The following is a 19392-nucleotide window of genomic DNA, read 5'->3' on the forward strand; positions in this document are numbered from 1 at the left end:
TATTTGTAACTGGACCCAAGAAGGTGGACGATGTCCCTTCACTAGATCTGGGCTAACTTAAAGCAGATGTTAAGGAAATGCTGATCCCTTTTGAAAGTGACAGGAGCCAGCACCTCATTTGGCTTTCAGCAAGAATGATTCCATTCACTCTTGATACAGCTCTTAAACTTTACCACTCTAATTTAAAAGCTTTACTTCATGTAATTGATTGAAACAGTAATGCAGATTATTTTCCTAAACCTCAAAATAAATTTATGATTCTTGTATCATGCAGTTGTCATCATTGGATGAAATGTATGATAAAATCTATTGAAGTAGTGTGATTCTTAACCTGTGTGTATTTCAATAACAAAGATAATAATTCTTAACCTAAGTGTGAACTTCAATAATAAAGATCAACACTTTGTTATAGAAATTGTAACAAAGAAAATGAATTGTATAGTAATGATAAAAACCTAAATCTAGAGATAGAACAAGGTCCATGTTTCTATATTAGACAAATCCAAATTCCAGAAGGTTGTTTTTTTTTTATGTAGCCCAAGGAATTTCTATCCAAGACCAACCTTCACTTTATTACCTAAAACTGGTTACACAGTTCTTTGGGTCATAATTTAAAGCTGAATTGATCTTACAAGATTCTGACTTGCATTTAGAAGAAGTTGAAAAATGTCTGAAAAGGTGAATTTTAAATTAATAAAGATACAGAGCATGTAACATGCGATACATGAAAATAATAATCATAGGATACAGGAAAATGGTTTTCCTCAAGTTAAAGTCTTTGGTCTTCATGATTCAGTTTAATGCCTGTTGAGTCTGAGCTACCATTCCCAATTGTGTGGCCTTGGATATATTGGATTTAATTTGCCACAACCTCCAGTTCAGTGCTTCTCAACCTCAGCGACTTTACATTGTGTGGACTTCAACTCCCAGAATTCCCCAATTCTGAGAGTTGAAGTCCACACAGCTTAAAATTGTTGAAGTTGAGAAACACTGAACTGGAGGATTGTGGCAAATTAAATTCAATATATCCAAGGCCACACAATTGGGAATTGTAGCTCAGACCCAACAGCCATTAAACTGAATCATGATCAAATGCTATGACATCTTTTAAGAAGGTTACCTTGATGATTGAAGAAATAGAGGGTAGTCTCTATTAGATAATTAAATAAAATAAAGATTACCCGAGTAGATTATTAGCTTTCTATTGACATTTCTAAACTTCTCAGGTTACCTGGATGACTGAGTCATAAATGACTTTAGTTTATCCTGCCTTAAAGACAAAAGAGAGCTTTAACAAAATTGTCAGACCTCAAAGGAAACTATTTGCAAGAACAGCATGGAAAGGAATTCATTCCCTGAATGAACCCTAAGCATTTAACAGCAGGTTCACGAAAAGCAAAGATGGTCATTCGCTTCTATTACACAGATTCAAGTTTCACAGATGCTTTTGAAATAACATTCCTTTCAGTATCTTGGTGCCACTGTATGACAATGAATGCCCATCTCTATTGTACTTTCCAATCTGATAGGAATCAGTTTGCAACCTAATTATTAAAGCTGCAGGCTTTAATTGGGTTAATTAGTAGGTTCGTCAATAAAAGCTTTAGCTGACAAGCCAAGAAGCTAAATTTTAATTCATTGGGCTTGAAGTTAACAGCATACTTAAGAGTATTTATTTATAAGGTTTAGACACTATCCTTAATTTACTGACCATTCTGTCCAGGATCAAATGTATTCATTCTGAAAGTGGGGGAAGAGACAGTAATTCCCATTTCTTGTGTGGCAACAGATGGGTCCAGTCTGTTCTTCCCATTGCTGATGTTCTTCCCGGAAGAAAAAAGTACAAGTTCTCAGCAGCTCTTGGTCTCTTAACTGTTGAATGAGATCAAAGAATGAGTTTGATTATTAGTATTCTTGTAGTGTTCCTTCTAGCAATGAGTGACGTTTTTTATTTATGAAATACTTGGTAACCTGCACATTTATAAAAATAAGATTAATTAATAATTAATGTACCGGAGAGCAGCCAAGGCATTAGCTTAAATGTTTGACCTGTTGAAAGCTCTACCAAATAATTGCTGAATTTCACCTTTTGTAGGAAAAGATCTTTTATCCATTAATTTTTTAACGTGTCCTTCCTTTGTCCACCAAGGCACGACTTCCTGTCAAGTGGATGGCACCTGAGAGCATTTTTGAATGCGTGTACACCTTTGAGAGCGATGTTTGGTCATACGGAATTCTGCTTTGGGAACTTTTCTCTTTAGGTAAAATGCACCTGATGATCAAATATGTTCTTTGTATTTGTTTCCTGGATGTTTCACCACTCTCATTTTTAAAACATAATCCATTTAAAACAGAGTCCATTGGGGTTGGGTGGCTAATAAATTAAAATAAATAAATAAATAAAATTATATACTGATAGACAGCATCTTGATTAACAGGAAGCAGTCCCTACCCTGGAATGCCTGTGGATTCCAAGTTCTATAAAAACATTAAGGAAGGATACAGAATGTTTAGTCCGGAGTTTGCACCTGCGGAAATGTGAGAGTCTGAATTTATTTGAAATTTTAAAAATGCCAGTTATCAGATTTTGATGGAAATACTGGTTTTGTTTTATGTTTGCCTTTGAAAAGTTGTAGTAGTAGAATAAATCATAGGTCCTTTCTTGTATTTTCATGTATTTACCCATTTTGTAGAATTCTGTTTGAACTGATACTAGGAAAAAGAAATGAGTTACAGTTAGCCATGGAACCTTCTCTTCGTTTCATTGTGACCACATGTCCTGCTCGGACAATATCCCACATTTGTTCACATTTGCAGGCATTGTCCAGTACTTCCAGGTGTCTTGAAATTGACCCAGTGTGGTGTGACCTCATATGCACGGAAGGTGCATGGCTGTTATATGATGCATTATGCAAATAGCAGTGATTTGGATAACAACAAACAATGACCATCATCATCCTAGTTAAACAGAATTTTATGTCCTAAAGTTAGGCACTGCACTATGATTCAATACGACTAGCTTTCACTTGTATATAGCCAATTCATCAATTTAGCCATTGATCTTGATAATTGGTTCTCCAGTTATAAGGTATTGTGCTCTTACATGTTAGAGACAAAGCGCTTTTTTGCACCGTGTCAATAGCTACTCTCCTAAAAGTTAGCAGAAATGGATTGACAAGTAAATGAAACGTTGCATCCATTTCCAGTCTAGCTGTAAGTGTATGTCTGTATATGTCTGTATATAGTGTGTGTATAAAATTAATAAGCTTGTCAATCAGTTTCATTTGTTTTCCCCTTTGGCAGCACTTTCTGAAATGCCCATGTGACTATGCAACATTGCATTATCATGTCAGCATTCCAGGAAAAAAGAAATGCCTGTCTCAGTACTTAATAAAATAAATTCAACTTCTCCAGAGTTCCTCACAGTTTGCTTTAAGGAGATATGATCATTTGCAAACTTTGATACTAACGTTCATTCCCACTGGAAATAGGAAATTCAAATACAATTTCAGCAAGCTCCATGGTAGAATTCTTTTAGATTCCAAGAAGTATAATAAAAGCACAATATTGTCACTTATCTGTACCTTTTGGGCTTTTCAAATCCATACTTTTGCATTTATGATCTTGGTAAATCTACTTCTGTACAGGTAGTCCTTGACTTATGACCACAATTGGAACCAGAATTTCCATCACTAAGTGATGCGGTCATTAAGTGAGTTGCACCAATTTTACGACCTTTTTTGCCACGGCCGTTAAGCGAATGAACATGGTCATTAAGTAGATCATGCGGTCATTAAGCAAATCTGGCTTCTCCCATTGACTTTGCTTGTTGGAAGCCCCCTGGGAAAGTCACAAATGACGATCATGTGACCCCGGAACACTGCAACTGTTGTAAATACATGCTGGTAGCCAAGCGCCAGAATTTTGATTACATGACCACAGGGATGCTGTGATGGTTCTAAGTGCAAGGACCAGTCATAAGTCACTTTTTTCAGTGCCACTGTAATTTTGAATGGTTGTTAAACGAATGGTCCTAAGTTGAGGACTACCTGTATGGCAAATGTAAGGCTGGGACTTAGATATGCATTGCATACATTTTTCAAAATTCTTTTGAGAAAGCATTCTTATCCTTTCTATTATTAAACTAATGGTTTGTTTTGGAAAAATGGACCAAATTGCAGGCATCTGAATTTTCTAAAGTTCTAAAAATTTTCTAAAAGTTATGATTGATGTTTTCATTTGATTTATTCTAACTGTATCTGTAGCTTTAAGATAATGAAGAGCTGCTGGGATGCTGATCCTGTAAAGAGGCCAACCTTTAAGGAAATAGTACAACTGATTGAACAGCAGATTTCCGATACCACGAATCATGTAAGTATTGAGCATTTCAGCCTAACTTTCAAAGGGAGGCAATGAGTGTCATGTTTAATGTGGTTCTGTACCTCAAATGTATTTATGCATATATTTCTTAAGTACATAAAATTTTTAAGGAAGGGGTGTTATATTTAGATATTGTTCTTGCATGCTTTCAACCTATTTCCATAGCCCTTGCTAAAAGGCAGCACATAGTGGTTTAAAGATGGCAGCTTTCTGAAAGCAGTGGGTGTTAGTTGCTCACAGATCTTGTTTTATGTGGCACTCCATCTCATCAAAAAGATAACTTGCAGGTAAAGTAGGAGCGTGCATGTCTGGATGTTGAAAGAGGGATGCCCCTCAGCTTTATTTAGCATCGCCTGCTGCCTGCTGAATTCTTTGAGGAGGGGCTGAGTTTCGAGTATGGGTTTAGCAAAGGTTTAAAATAGTGCTAAACTGTGAGCTTACAGAATTGGAAAATGGACCCACTCTCTCCAGCTGTGCCACACACAGTAAACCAGGAGGGCATAAGCGTACATACACCACCTCCTCGCAGCTTGCTAAAGAGCTGTTCAGCAGGCATGTGATAAGCTCTGACAAATGTGTTCTCCTTCTGTCTCTTTGCTGATTTGCACAGTAAAGTAGAATGCTGGGTCAACTGCCTGTCAGAACCAAAACTCACACCTCCCCTAACCTCAACACTTCCTTATCACTGTCCTTTTTGGGATACAACTGTGACATTCAGAAAGGATGAAGTGAGTAAAACCAGAGGATTTAATCCATTCCTTTGCTGTTAACCCAATCTGCCCACTCTAAATCAGGATACTACCTTTTGGCAGCAAGCCAAAAAGGAGGATAGGAATTGGCAACAGGGCAGCAAATTTTACTGCAATATACAGTAGTTACCTGCCAACTTAGCAGTTACCACTTTTAATTCAACTCAGTGAGAAAATCTGCACGTTTAATAAAAGGTAATACAGGTAGCCCCCATTTAATGACTGCCTTGTTTAACAACCATTCAATTATGATGATGATGAAAAAGTCACTTTGTGACCAATCCTCACATTTATGACCTTCGCAGGTCAGTAAAGCAAAGGAAAGCTGAAGTAAGACCGTAAGCATAGTGGCAGCTTTCTTAGCGACCACTTCACTTAAACGACTGAGTTGCCAGTCCCAATTGTGGTTGCTAAATGAGGACTACCTGTAAGCATATACCAGTCTACTAGCAAGGACTCGAAAAACTAATAAAACCAGAGACCACTTTGCACTTACACAGTTCCTCTCCAAGTAGATTCTTTGCACTACAGTACAAATGGTAAGCAACTACAGGTAGTCCTCAACTTACAACCATTCGTTTAATGACTGTTCAGAATTACAACAGCACTGAAAAAAGTAGCTTACAGCCGGTCCTCACACTTACGACTGTCGCAGCATCCCTGCGGTCACATGGTCAAAATTCGGGCACTTGGCAACGGCATGTATTTATTATAGTTGTAGTGTCCCAGGGTCATGTGATCGCTATTTGTAACCTTCCCAGGGAGCTTCCGACGAGCACAGTCAATGGGGGAAGCTGGATTTGCTTAACTGTGGCAAAAAAGGTTGTAAAATCGGGCACTTAATGACCACATCATTAGTGACAAAAGTTCCAGTCCCAATTGTGGTCATAAGTCAAGGACTACCTACAATTAAATAACAGAGTTTAAACCTTAGCTTAAACCTTAATGTGACCTTTGTCATTATTGTTCTAACAAATAATATATATCTTAGGAAATTGGAGTAGGGAAGAAAGTGTGGGTAGTCATTCAGTTGTCAGTAAGTCAAGGAAGGGAAATGAGAAAAACCACCATAGTTGCATAACGCAAATTAGAGATGAGTGTTATTCTATTCTGGGTGACATACAGCATTCCCAGTATAACTGTGTGTAGTAATGCTAGGTGCTAAGGACTATAGAATTGATTTTCATTCAGATTTCAATAAATTACATAAACCTTACAACTTAAAAGGTGGGATTAAAATTGAATAATTTATTTAGAGTTCCAGCAAAAGAAATGTACACAGTTCTAGGTATTAGACAAGAGGTTTTTATCCCCAGCATAGTTTAAGGGCAACATGGGTCACATAATAATGAACGAAATGCTTGGTTGTTGAGTAATCTTATTTGAACCTCCGTCATTGCCATTTTCAGTCACGAAAAAATCAATTGTTTAACATACAATACAAATAATAATATAGAACAATGCACCACTTCAGCAATAAACTCATCAGGCAAGTTAAAAGTAATGGTTACTTCCCTAAAGACGGGTCGTGCCATTAATCCTGCTGATGGAGTTTTGAATTGTCTAAGGACTTGTATATTCACACCTTTTCAAGTCAGTTGTTTGCACTTAAGCAGCTTTCCGGATTTTCCTTTCGTGTTTATTGGCTTCGAAGGCGAGGAATTACATGTCTTCCCAGTGCAGTAGCCCTTTATGCCGTGCTTGCTACTCCCCTTGTTTTTGGTACTTAGGGGTTTTATTGCATTTTGGTATTCTGCTAACTGAGTCTTGTTCGTACTGGTTTTTATCCTTTCCATAAATCCTTTGCTGTTCTTTATGGCTGATTTCCGTGTTTTCCTGAGGTGGGTTTAGTATATTGACCAGGTGTTTGGCCACCGGCTGGACTGTTGTTCCAGTGCAGCTGACGGCTGGCTGCAGTGGAACTTCTGGCTTGATGATTTTTGGCAGGCCGTAGAGGTATAGCAGCTTACAGTCATCCTTAATTCCTATTGACTTTTCCAAATCAATTTTCTTTATGAGCAGTTTGACTTCTTCCTCAGCCTTGTTGACTGGATTTTTTGGTGGTGGTTTGAATGTTGATGGGTCTTTTACTAGATTGCCACTTTTGGCATCATGTTCTGCTTTACCAAGGATCACTTTTGCTCCTTCTTTGTCTGATGCTGGCATTCTCATCGTAAGGCACAGATTTCAGCTGGGTTCAGGTTGGGCGTAGTTGTTTTTTTGTTTTGATGTGTCAGTGATCTTCACATTTCAGATTTGAAGTCTTCTCTTTGTTCAGCTGGGAGGAAGCATGAAGCTGGGTGTTGTTTAGAGGCTAATACAAGCTGAATCCTTGTGAAAGTATGCATGTTTGGCGTATTTTGCTTCAGTTGATTACTGTTTTGTTTGGATCCAGTGTTACAGTTTCCTTTGGTGCGAATGTGTTGAATGGCTTTTTTTATGTGACTGAAAATGGCCAGTGAAGTAGATTCAGATAAGTATAGGTCACATCTAGAAAAGCATTCCAATAACCACTTAGTTGGGAGTAAGAAAGACCATCACAGGTCACTGAGATTTGCTCCTTGTCCCCTGCTGCCTGTAACTTGGGTGGTTCTTCTTTAGGAATTTGGCCCAGCTCACTTAGTGGAATTCCCAATTTACCCTGTTTTTCACTGTCCTCCTGGTCATATCAGCTTCATTTCCAACAATATGTGCTTCCTTTCCTTTACTGCTTTTCTTTCTTCCTAGTCAATTTCATGTTCTGCAGGCTTCCTTGGCTTCCTTATTCAGTTTTTTTTCTTCAAACAAACTTTTAGCTACAGGTGGTCCTCGCTTAACGACCACTCGTTCAGCAATTGCTTGAACTTACAATGGCACTGAACAAGTGGTACTTACGATTGGTCCTCAAAGTTCCAGCCACTGCAGCATCCCTGCGGTCAAAGGATCATGATCCATGTGCTTGGCAACCAGCTCGCAATTGCGATGTTGCAGCATCCCACAGTCACATGGTCACCCTTTGCGACCTTCACTGCTGGCTTCCAATAAGCAAAGTCAATGGGGAAGCCGGCAGGAGATCACAAATGGCAACCATGGGACGTTGTGCTTAACAACATTGTGGGATTCGCTTAACAGCAACTAGAAGTGCCAGAACTGCTGTTGCTAAGCAGCACAGTCATGTGATATTGCGCTTTGCAACTACATTGCTTAGCTATGGAAATTCCAGTCCCAATTGCCATAATTAAGCAAGGACTTCTGTATATTCTGTAGAGTTGCATGCTGAATGGATGGCCATATAAATTGAATAAATTTATTTAATGGGCTTTTAACTCTTGCATTTCCTTGACCTTTATGCCCCCTAAGAGACCAGTTCCCACACAATTAGTTTTTTGTAACATCCTTCCATTGGCTGAAAATGACAGGCTTTGAAATCTAAACATGTATTTAAAGGTGAATACAAAACCCTTCCCTTAATATGTTTGGCCCTGAGCATCTCTCTCTCAGTAAATCACTCATTTAACTGACACTTGAATTAAACATTTTATTAATTTTATAGATTAAACTATACTTCTCACAGAACTTAAAGTAAAAAAAAGAAAACTATTGAGGTTATCACACTCAGAATGAATTAACATCACTTATTGATTAGCATTGCATACGTACATTGAAATAACTACACGGAGACATGGTTGTTGATTGCCTCTCATGATGTGGTAATATAAAATGCAGATAAAATTCCTGCAGCTAAACTAGTATGTATGTGAAGCAAAAAAAAAAGCAACAACAACTCAGAATCAATCTTCTAAACAAGCAAAAAAGCAGTCACTAAAAATTACAATGGCCTGAGCTTTTGTAATACACTTTATCAGATTGTTGAAGGCTAGACTACAGAGTTAATTTTCATGGATTAGATGCAAAAAATGTTCAAATTGTTTGGTGCCGTGTCTAATAACTCAGTACTGACTCTAGCTTATATCTTTTCCAGATTTACTCAAATGTTTCAAGCGGCGTTTGTAGTCAAGGAAATGCTATAGATCACTCAGTAAGAATTAATTCAGTGGGTAGCAGTGCTTCATCTACTCAGCCCCTACTCACACATGAAGATGTTTGAAAATAGACTCAACCAATCTTGCTGGAGAATGTACTGTTTCAGAAAGACAACCTGTTGTTCTAATGGTGGTAGGAGTACTGCAGTACTTGCTCTGTGTTGTTTTCTTTCTAATCACATACAAAATTAGACTGCCATGACAGTTACACCATTGTTAACACTGTTGCTAGAATCTGTATAATTGCTATGGTATAGGCATTTGTGTTGTAGAATCAGATTTGGGAGTGGGAAATAGCATTTTAAAAAATGGGTATGGAGTTACTTAAAAAAAAGCATTATATACAAGATATCAAGAGATCTGAGTTCAAATAGTTGATTTACTGAGTGTGGAAAAGGATAAAGGCAAATATTTGAGCAATTTCCATTACTTCCCAAACTTTAAAGTGTTAGAAGTGCAAGCAAAAATTGACATTCCAAATCCAAGAGCAAGGATGTAACACTTGGTTGAGAAATAAACCTTGAATGAGCATCAAAACTTATGATCCACTTTTTAGCATAAAGTTGAGGAACTTGTGGCTATGAAGCAAGCTTGTAGTCATGGATGATAAGATTGTAACCTTATACCTTTTGGAGGACAACAGATTCCCTACCTTTGAGCTAGGGGATTGAAAACTTCCATTCCACCTTGCTTATCCCTTAGTTTGGTATTTCCACATTTTTCACTCAAGGCAGAAAATATATAATGTGAGAGGGACAAAAGAGAGTTTAAATGCTTCATTTTTCTCTACAGGGTTCATATTCTTCACATGTATTTTCTGTACTTGGTAGTGTTTCCTCATTGCTTTTTTGTCCGTGTATCTGTTTAGAGCTGCTGTATCTGGCCTGCAAGTATCAGATGAACCACTAGATGTGAGCAGAGAGTTTGAGAGTTTTCTGTATCTCTTGGCTGCCATTTAGTGGTTGTTCAGCATTATGCTCAGATATGGTAGTCCTGATTGTGTCCCACAGTGTATATCGGGAAGAAAAATAGACTGTCATATGGTGGTTTCCAGGTTAACAAAGTATCTTCATCTGTAAGAGAGTGTAAGAAAATGTAACATCTAATCCGTTTCCTAGTCTGGTGAAGACATATGTCTATTTGTGTTTCAGAACAGATAGTCATATATTCTTTGTGTAGCTCCTGTAGATTGAACACATATGAGTGAAAAGATGGCTTACTTGTTGAATTTGTATATATGTATGACAGTGTGTATTTAAATCAGTCAAATAGATTTGTTAATCTTCACAAAAATTGTCAGGAGTGCATTTTCCCATGCTTTGAAAAATTACTAGAGGTAAACCATTTCTTAATTACATCTGGGAAAACCTTATTTATCTGTGTTCCTGTGTATTTGGGGATGTTGGCATTGATCAGAATACTAATAACTAATTTTAATGTTAAAATCAGAGTATTAGCAGGTAAATAGCAGTTGATTATCTGAAAAGCCAGCTATACTTTTCAAAGGTTATATATTCCCATTGTTTTTTTCTGAAAGTGTATCTTTCTGTTAAATGCAAAACATCTAGAAAAGACTTGTAAATAAGTCTTCTAACAAATTCTAAAGTATTTATTTATTTAGAATGCACTAGCCCTCTCACGTCCTGTTATTTACATTTAATGTATTGTTACGTTTACATATGTTTCTGTTAGAAGCAATTATTTGCCCTATTGCAATGTTATTAAATACTTCTCCAAATGCAAGATAATTAAAATGCACTCCTAACGTCCTCCTCAGCTTAAATGCCATTAGCCTTTGCTCTGTAATCTGATCTATAATTAAGTTTTCTTCTATGCTGTTTAGGGTTGTGGCTACAAAAGTGTGTCAGCCAGTTTTATAGACACTTGCACTGGAGACGTTATGCTGTTGCACCTTTCCAAATTTTGCCAGGTTTTTGGGGAATGGCTTGATCCAAGCTCCGTATGTGCAGGGGATTCCCATTCTCTTCTGTGAAGGGAACACGCTTCATATGAATACTAGGTTTCTCCTTACAATATGCAGCTGATCTTCCTGTTCTGAGAATGGGGAAGCCTCTGCATACACAAAGTATCTGTGTCCACACCCTGCGTATTCAGTGGAGTCATTGGATTGACCATTCCAGCTGAGGGGACTAGGAGAGCTGAAGCTCCACCTCATCTAAATGGCACCAGACTGGAGAAAGGCTGTCATTAGCCCTGTTTCACATTCAGCACATAAAAGGCACATGGTGGTCAACAGCTGACAGTTTCCAATCTGTAGGAGAGTGTGTGAAAGGGACTCTCCTCCTTAGGTAACTGAACACCTGTAGGCCTGGAAATGTATGATTGGAAACCTTGCACAATAGATTTCCCAGTTGCTTAGAAAAATCTACATGTGTATAGATTATGCCCCCAGTGAACCACTTCACAGGGTCTCTCTAACCATGCTCCTCAGTGTGTGAGGCCTAGAGAATGGGGCTGCAGATGGAATTCTACTGTCTACTTTCTCTGACTTCCACACGTTCAGCCAGATCTGAAGGGGAGCTCTCCTGAGTTTGTTTCAAAGGATATAGCCCTGTATACCATCTTGGACTCCAATAAAAAAGATTCCCAAATTACAAGGAGAGCAAAATCCATATTCAAGTGGAATGTGAGTACATCTTTCCTGTAGACCTCCCAGAGGTCAGAAAGACTAGGAGCAGAACCATCTTGCAGTTAGATAAAACTAACCCACCTGCAGACAAATCTCTCAGGGGGGCTAGCATTTTTGTTGAATGTGCAGGAGAAGGAGAGGCGGCAGGAGATCTTCCCAAGTCCAATATATATTTCTGTATGGAAGGTGAAAACAGGGCTTGTGTTGTACTTCACCTTCCCATACCTTCTAAAATGACAAGAAAAACGCCCCTTGGCTTGTATAGCTGTTACACACAAAGTTGTAATAATTGTAGGCACAGCGGTACTTCATTGGCACTTGGATGGATTATTTTTTTTCTTCTAAGAGTCTCAGAAGCTATATTTTTATAATTTTGTTTTTGTTCAAATGTAGTTATGCAGCAGCTTGAAATTTTCAGATTTGTTTTGTTCAGTTGTCTCATGTAAATGCTAAAATGTAGCAATAAAGTCTTCTCAACTCTTAGGTTCTTGAGTTAAAAAATATTTTTATATATAAATATATATATAAATATATGCACAGTGCCTGTATGTATAAATACATGGATGTTTGAAAGTTGTATTGTTTAAAAGTTTAAATAAAGGTGTAAATACACTTATTCACAAGTTCTGTGAGATATTTGGATGTACATCAAACCCAAGCTACAGATTCTGCACCAAAAAATAAAAAATGGGGGAACCTCATCATCAGCCACTCACTTGCATGGATTGTGCTAATTTACATTTTTCATGGTAGCCTTCGGTTCTTTAGGAGTGTCTGGTGAAGGGGATGAGGCCAACTGATGAGGGTCTGCCTTGAGTTGTGAATGCCTAAAAAAGCTGAGGTAAAAACTAAGAGGAAAAAGCAACCAGTGAAGTTCTAAAAGAATTAATTGGTATGTTGTATTTGCAACATAGGAATGTGCAAATATTTTATTTATTTATAGATTGCAAATATATTCCACATTTTCTATGAGAGTTCAAGAGGCTATTGTAAGAATTTCTCTTAATGTGATCCCCCCATAGATTGGGTTGAGAAAGAGTGACAGGTTCAAGTGGCAAAGACTTGAACCTGGTTATCCAATATCTTAAACCAAAGGTTCTCACACTGTCTCAGTTCATGGCACCCTTAGGAGTCTCAGTAATATTTTCATGGCACTCCAGGGCACTGCAGCAAATTTACAGGGGCACCATGGGGGGTTTTAATTTTCAAGGGAATCACAGCAGTACTTGACATCTGTTGGGCACCATGCAAACTACTAGCCTAGGTGTGGTGCCCAACAGATGTTGAGTATCACTGTGTTTCCCTTGAAAATTTAAAATATCCCACGGCACCCCTGTGAATTTTCAGTTCCCCATGGCACATAACTACGTTAACCCCTATGTTAGTCTTGTCAGTTTCAGTTTCTCAAAAGTTTTAAGTTTTATTAACAATGATAAATGAGGAATCTTGGCAATATAATTTATAAGAAAGATGTTGTTTTGGAAGACTGTCTTCCAGAAAAGTTAGCACACACACAAAAAAGTATTATATACTTATTCTTCCTTATATTTTCCTGGAGAAGTGCACATTCTGAAATACAAATTTCATTTTCCAGTGTTTGAAAGTTCAAAATTAAGTCAGTTTATGTTCATATAAATCATAGAGTTGGAAGGATCCACTTAGGCCACTGAATCAACAGCTCTCCAGATGTGGTCTCCACTGAAGGCAGACAAATTATTTCCCATTCCCCAGCTGGAACCTACAACATCAGAAATTGTTGTTCATAGCTATATAGTTGTCTACTCTTCCTTCTACTGAGTCATTTTCAATATTTCTGTTTCTGTTCTATTTGTATATTGTGAAATAAATAAAAGCTCAGGGTAGTTTATAGGTAGTCCTCGACTTATGACCACAATTGGGATCAGAAATTCCATTGCTAAGCGATGCAGTCATTAAGTGAGTCATGCCCGATTTTACAACCTTTTTTGCTGCAGTTAAGCAAATCACCATGGCCATTAAGCAAATCATGCAGTTGTTAAGTGAATCTGGTTTCCCCCATTGACTTTGCTTGTCATAAGCTCTCTGAGAAGGTCGCAAATGGAGATCATGTGACCCCAGGACAATGCAACAGTTGTAAGTGTGAGGACTAGTCATAAGTCACTTTTTCCAGCACCGTTGTAACTTTGGTCATTAAACAAATGGTCATAAGTTGAGGACTTGTATATCAATCCAGTAAAAACATGCAGTACAACCAGTTAAAAGGTCCATGGCAAGCATCATTAAAATCAAAGTTATAAATAACAATAATAGAAAAAACAGCCATAATACAAGACAAAAATAATATATATAAGACAAAAATAACTACAAGGGGAAGCTATTTTATAAAGCCAGAGCAGTGACTTAGCGCAAATCTGCCTAAGAAAAATTAAGTCAACTACAGGGGAAAAGAAAGAGTTTCACAAAATTATCTGCATCAGGTAATTGTATGAACTTGTATGCCACCTGTCCTTCAAATATAAAATTCTAAAGATAATGTTTTTTCAGAATTGCAAACTAAGGCAATTACTCCTTGTCTATTGCATTGAACTTTGGGGGGAACTGACTTGTTTAAACTCATTAGCAAAGAAACAAGGGGAAAATTCTGTTTTCAACATATTGGGAACTGGTTTGGCACGTAAAACAGGAGGCCTATAGTAGCATGTGGACAGGAGATTTGCTCTGGCTAAATTATGTAATGGAACATAATAGTTTTCTCATTCCTTTGAAACTGCCCGTTGACAAGAACAGGGCCGCGCAGCAGGCCAAGTCAGCCCAATAAGAACTTGGAGGGTCACAGTCAATTAAGTTTGGGAAGCCCTTGAGAGTTGAAGGAGAAAAAGTGCTTTGAAGCACAAGGAGAAGCAGCACCTATTGGCAACTCCCTCTTCTCCTGGGATTGCATTAGTCTCCTCCATGGCTCCAGGATGACCTAAGGAAAAGATACATTCAGTTTAAGGAGTTGCTGATAGGTACGTATCCATGCATTCTCCAAAATACCTTTTTCCTTTTGAGTTATTGCTGTGCAGTCTTAGTATTTACCAAAAGGAAGATGGGGATATTTTTCTGAAACAGGAGGTCATCTTGAATACAGCATTGGAGACAGGTGCTGTTAAAAGCAAGGAGATCAGCAGGAAATAAAAGAATCTCTCTGCAAATCGTGAAAGCAAATCGCTGCCACCACAATTTCTTCACCAAGGGGCATCTTCTGAAAAATGCATGGATAGCCTCTGTAGCTTAGAGAAGGCACTCCCTGCCAATGTCTTCTACACATGAAGGATGACAAGAAGAGGAAAGAGGCTCTAGCATTTGCATCTCCCCTCCCTGAATGCAAGTAGACTCTTCAGAATGATTAAACTGTCTAATTCCTTTAATAAGTATGGAATTTACTTTATTGGTTCTAGAGAGGTATAGTGCACAATAGGAAGCCAGCTTCAATACGATCCTTAGAATCGTGCTAAATAATTTCTGGGGGCTGGGGGAGATACAGCTTGAAAATTTCAAGAAAATCCTTCCATTGCTGAATTTAGATGAAATATAGAATGTTACAATGTCCTTCTGCTTGGCAGAAGAGTAGTGTACCTTCATGATGATCATAATTATCATGAATGTCATCTCTGTGGAGTTCTTGGGGTTCTCTGAGCTTGGTTGTTTTCTTGCAAATGTTTCATTACCCAGCTAGGTAACATCTTCAGCACTTCACAGTTCAACCTTGAATTATGCGTATCTTCTATTAATGTCATCTCCATTATGGGCATCCACAGGAGGAACAAATGGGAGTAAGTGACATTACAGGCATCATGACATCACAAATGATATGAATTATGTAATTTGTGTGGTGATGTCATGCCATAGGTGATGTCATCATGCTTCCACCAGACACTTGTAATTACAGTGTCAGCAGAGCTACATGCTTCAAAGACATCTCTCATATTAGAGGATTTAATAATTTCTTTACAAAACAATAATCAGTAATAATTAAATGAATGTTAGGCTTCACTAAAATATATGTGCCAGAACATAAGGAAGTTTGGAACAATGAGTGCTTACATATACTAATGACCCAGCAGAGCCAAACTTCACAATGAAATCTTCATTTTTTCTACATAGTGCACTACATTTCCTATTATTTTCTGCCCTTCCACGTTGATAATGTTATGTATTAGCCCCATGGTTCCACTCTATCCATTGTTTTAACTGTGAAGGTCTAGAAAAAGAAAATAAGCTGGAGATCAGTGACACTGTTCTATACCCAGTTTCATGGCTTTTAATGATTTCATTTTGTTAGTGGATGTTCTCTACTTTTAAATAAAAACTAAAACTAGAAAACTAAGAACAACCTCACTCGACAGTCTCCCTTCAAACTTTCTCCTAATAATGTGGTTTGTAAGCTACAGTGAGAGGAGGAACCTCAACAATTTTTTGATGGAGAAAAACTAACAAAAGCAACCTTACATTAATGATATAGTGTTCTTACTGTGGCTGTTAACAATACACTTTTGCAGAGAAATACTGAGAATTTGCTACATCAGATACCTGCTTAATATCCTTGTGTCACTGGTGACTATCACAAGCCATTATTATTATTCCTATTCATATACTGAACGATAATCTGCTAGAACTACATCAATCCAGTTACAAAATTTCTGTTACATATTTTTAAGGAGAGAAAGAGAAAAATGGAGGCATCTGGGTACTGAAACATATTGGAGGAAATAGTCCAAAATTAGATGATTGGTATGTGTAAGAGAAACAGTGGGGCTGGGAAAAGAGTTATCTACACAAACTATACATAGCTCCTATATTTTCTAATCTTTTTATGTTTCTTTTTTTTTCTCCTGTCTATTGCTGAATTGGGGTTTTTAAATTTAACCTCACCTTGTGCGCATAATAGGTTGATACAACAAAACATGGTTGTTATTCCTAGTTATTTACACTCTATAGGATCAGTATGGCTTTGATTTCTTCTGGGCACTTGCACACTATCCTAATGTTTCTGCCCAATTCTGAGAAGCAATTTGGAGGAGATCTGTGATAGTCTGCAGGCCTGAAATGCTAAGAACAAATCAAGAAAATCACTAGCTCACCTTGGGTCCTACAGGTCCTACAACAACAAAATCCGTTCATCCTACACAAAAAGGAAAAGAATAAAGCAAGGAAGAATAACTTAACTTTATTATGGATCACAGACCACATTCCATAAAAGAAAATACAATATATCATATGAAGTACAACATGGCATACATCATAAAAGAGGCCGTACTCAAGCTAAGTCTCCTTTGCTATCAAGAACACCCAAATTCTACAAGCTTGAAATGCAATGTTGCGACAGCACAAATTATCTTGGGATCTTTATCTGTCAAAAAAAGTTGTACACAGAATTCTTCTGTCCAATCTGGAAATGGGCAAAGAAAAAGTGTTAATAGCTCATTTTACAACAGTACAAATGACAGTAAAGCAGTACATGATCCAGTGACTCAATCCTCCGGTCTTGACAAACAGGGAAGAATAGTAACCTGGCACTTTCCGTGTTGGCTGTTCTCATATTGAAAAGAAGAACGGAAATCTGACAAAAATCTTATAAGTGTCCTTCCCCCCGCTTCTTTAATCTGCACTATTGAAGTATTATTCCAATGCTCTCTAGTTAGATCATCTCTTACAGGACCAGAAGGAGTCAAGAAATAGGATAAGGCAAGAATTTCCTCTAATGGAGAAACAAAGCTGCAGTGTCTCCAAAAAATAAAAATGAAATCAAATTTTACTATAGTTTCCACTATACCAGAACTAAGCCAGCAATAAATCAGATTAAACTCTCGAACACTGCTGCTTTCATGGGAACACAGTGTTTCAGAGCTGTTTTCAATATATATTTCTCCATATTTGGCATTAAAAGAGAGAAACTTGATTCATCTCAGTGAAGTTTATGAAATAACTTTTTTTTTTGATGTTGCCAACATTTCTGATTTTTTTTTAATCCCTCCCCCTACTTTTTAAAGTGTTATTTTAAAAAAAACCTCATAGTTAGGAAGTAGAAATGTGAACCATCATGGAAACCCAGCATGTTGGTAACAGAATGCAAAATGCAATTTGCAGCAGACAACAGCCATCCATTAGCTTCAGGCATCATTTGGATTCAGGTTTATTACATTTTCTTTTCAGAGGTTATCACAGCAATGTGTAACATCTGTGGTGAAGACTTGCTGCTCATAAAATCATGAGATGAAATTTCAATGTTGGAGCTGCCTGAAATCCTGCCAGTGCGCCATTCTTCCTGCTGTGCATGTGCAATCTGTTGGGGTTTTGGAAACATGACTGGATGTGTATTAGCATTAGTTGGACTTCGTTCTGATTGTCTTTCATTACACCGTGGCTCTGTTGCAGTGAAATATCCACATTTGCTCCCAGCAGGATCTAGAGAGGGCCTCTTTCTCATCCTTTGCCTTTTTCTTTTTTGTGCCTTTGAGTCAGTGTTGACTCCTGGCTACTGCCTGGACAAGTCCCTGCAGTTTTCTTGGCAAGTTTTTTTAGAAGTGGTTTGCCCTTGCCTCCTTCCTAGGGCTGAGAGAGAGTGACTGGCCCAAGGTCACCCAGCTGGCTTCCTGACTACAGCAGGACTAGAACTCATGGTCTTCCAGTTTCTAGCCTGGTGCCTTAACCACTACACCAAACTGGCTGTCTCGTCTTTTCCCAGTAAGGAAAAAACATTTCAAAAGGCACCATGTGACCTACTGTGGAGACTTGCTCTCCTATGACTTCTGAGAAGGCATTTCCCTTAGCACCACCTGTCTCTCTCTCTTCTTGGCCAAGCCACCCAGAGCCTTCCATCTAGGTGGGAATGTGGAGAAGAGCCTTCCCTGGCATGGACATTCTCTACAGGTGTGTCAGATGACGCTAACTATTGTCAGGAGGGTAGATGCAAAAGAAGGCAATCATCCAGTATGCTACAGCCTTTCTAGGGCTGAAATGAAAATTCACAACTGAGACATCTCAGGGGGAAGAGGGGATAGGAAGGTCAGTTAGGAGGAGCTGGTCATTCACTTTAAGGGAGCTTACTGGATAACTGTAGCAGGAGTCTGAGGAGTTCGTCTTTTCTCTCTGTCTCTTGTTTGACTCTTCCTCCTTAGCAGAAACTCTGGTTATTTGCCCTCACCTTCTCTCCTTTACCTTACTTTGAACCCTCCAAATTGTGTGACTGAAAGATCTCATCCCTTCTCTGGTGCTTTCTGTTAAGTGCCAACTTTGCAGGCATCGGAAGAGGGAAATTTCCAACAAAACAAAACGAGGTGGCAGCCGCAACCACACAATTGAAGCCTTGCCCCCCCTTCTTTCTTAGAAAAGGGGCATGTCTTTAATTGCAAGGTCACAGCCTCCATCTTGACTTCTTTTGACTGCCCCTGCAGATACCCCTGGGCTACTTTCTGGCTTTCATCTGTTTTAGATCTCTTACAAAATCCTCAGCCTTGCCTTAAAGCTTTCAAAGCCTTGCCATCTTGTACCAACATATTTGTGACCTCCAGTCTTTCAGCTGCTCCTTATAAACTGGTTGCATATTTTCCTACTATTCACCCTCCCAACC

General features: G+C 38.2%; 1 protein-coding gene across 1 annotated transcript in view; it reads left to right on the forward strand.

The window, feature by feature from the left end:
• KIT (KIT proto-oncogene, receptor tyrosine kinase) overlaps positions 1-12365 on the forward strand; it is an 85245-nt gene extending 72880 nt beyond the window's left edge. Inside the window, exons 18-21 of the mRNA XM_007425332.3 lie at positions 2150-2261; positions 2439-2538; positions 4266-4371; positions 9091-12365. Coding sequence (XP_007425394.1) covers positions 2150-2261; positions 2439-2538; positions 4266-4371; positions 9091-9216 — 444 coding nt within the window. The 3' untranslated portion in view covers positions 9217-12365. The remainder of the gene's footprint in view (positions 1-2149; positions 2262-2438; positions 2539-4265; positions 4372-9090) is intronic.
• Positions 12366-19392: the final 7027 nt, after the last annotated feature.

Source organism: Python bivittatus, unplaced genomic scaffold (genome assembly GCF_059951505.1).
Source record: "Python bivittatus isolate LINGU-HERP-01145 unplaced genomic scaffold, Pbiv_v1 ctg000070_np1212, whole genome shotgun sequence".
Lineage (NCBI taxonomy): Eukaryota > Metazoa > Chordata > Lepidosauria > Squamata > Pythonidae > Python > Python bivittatus.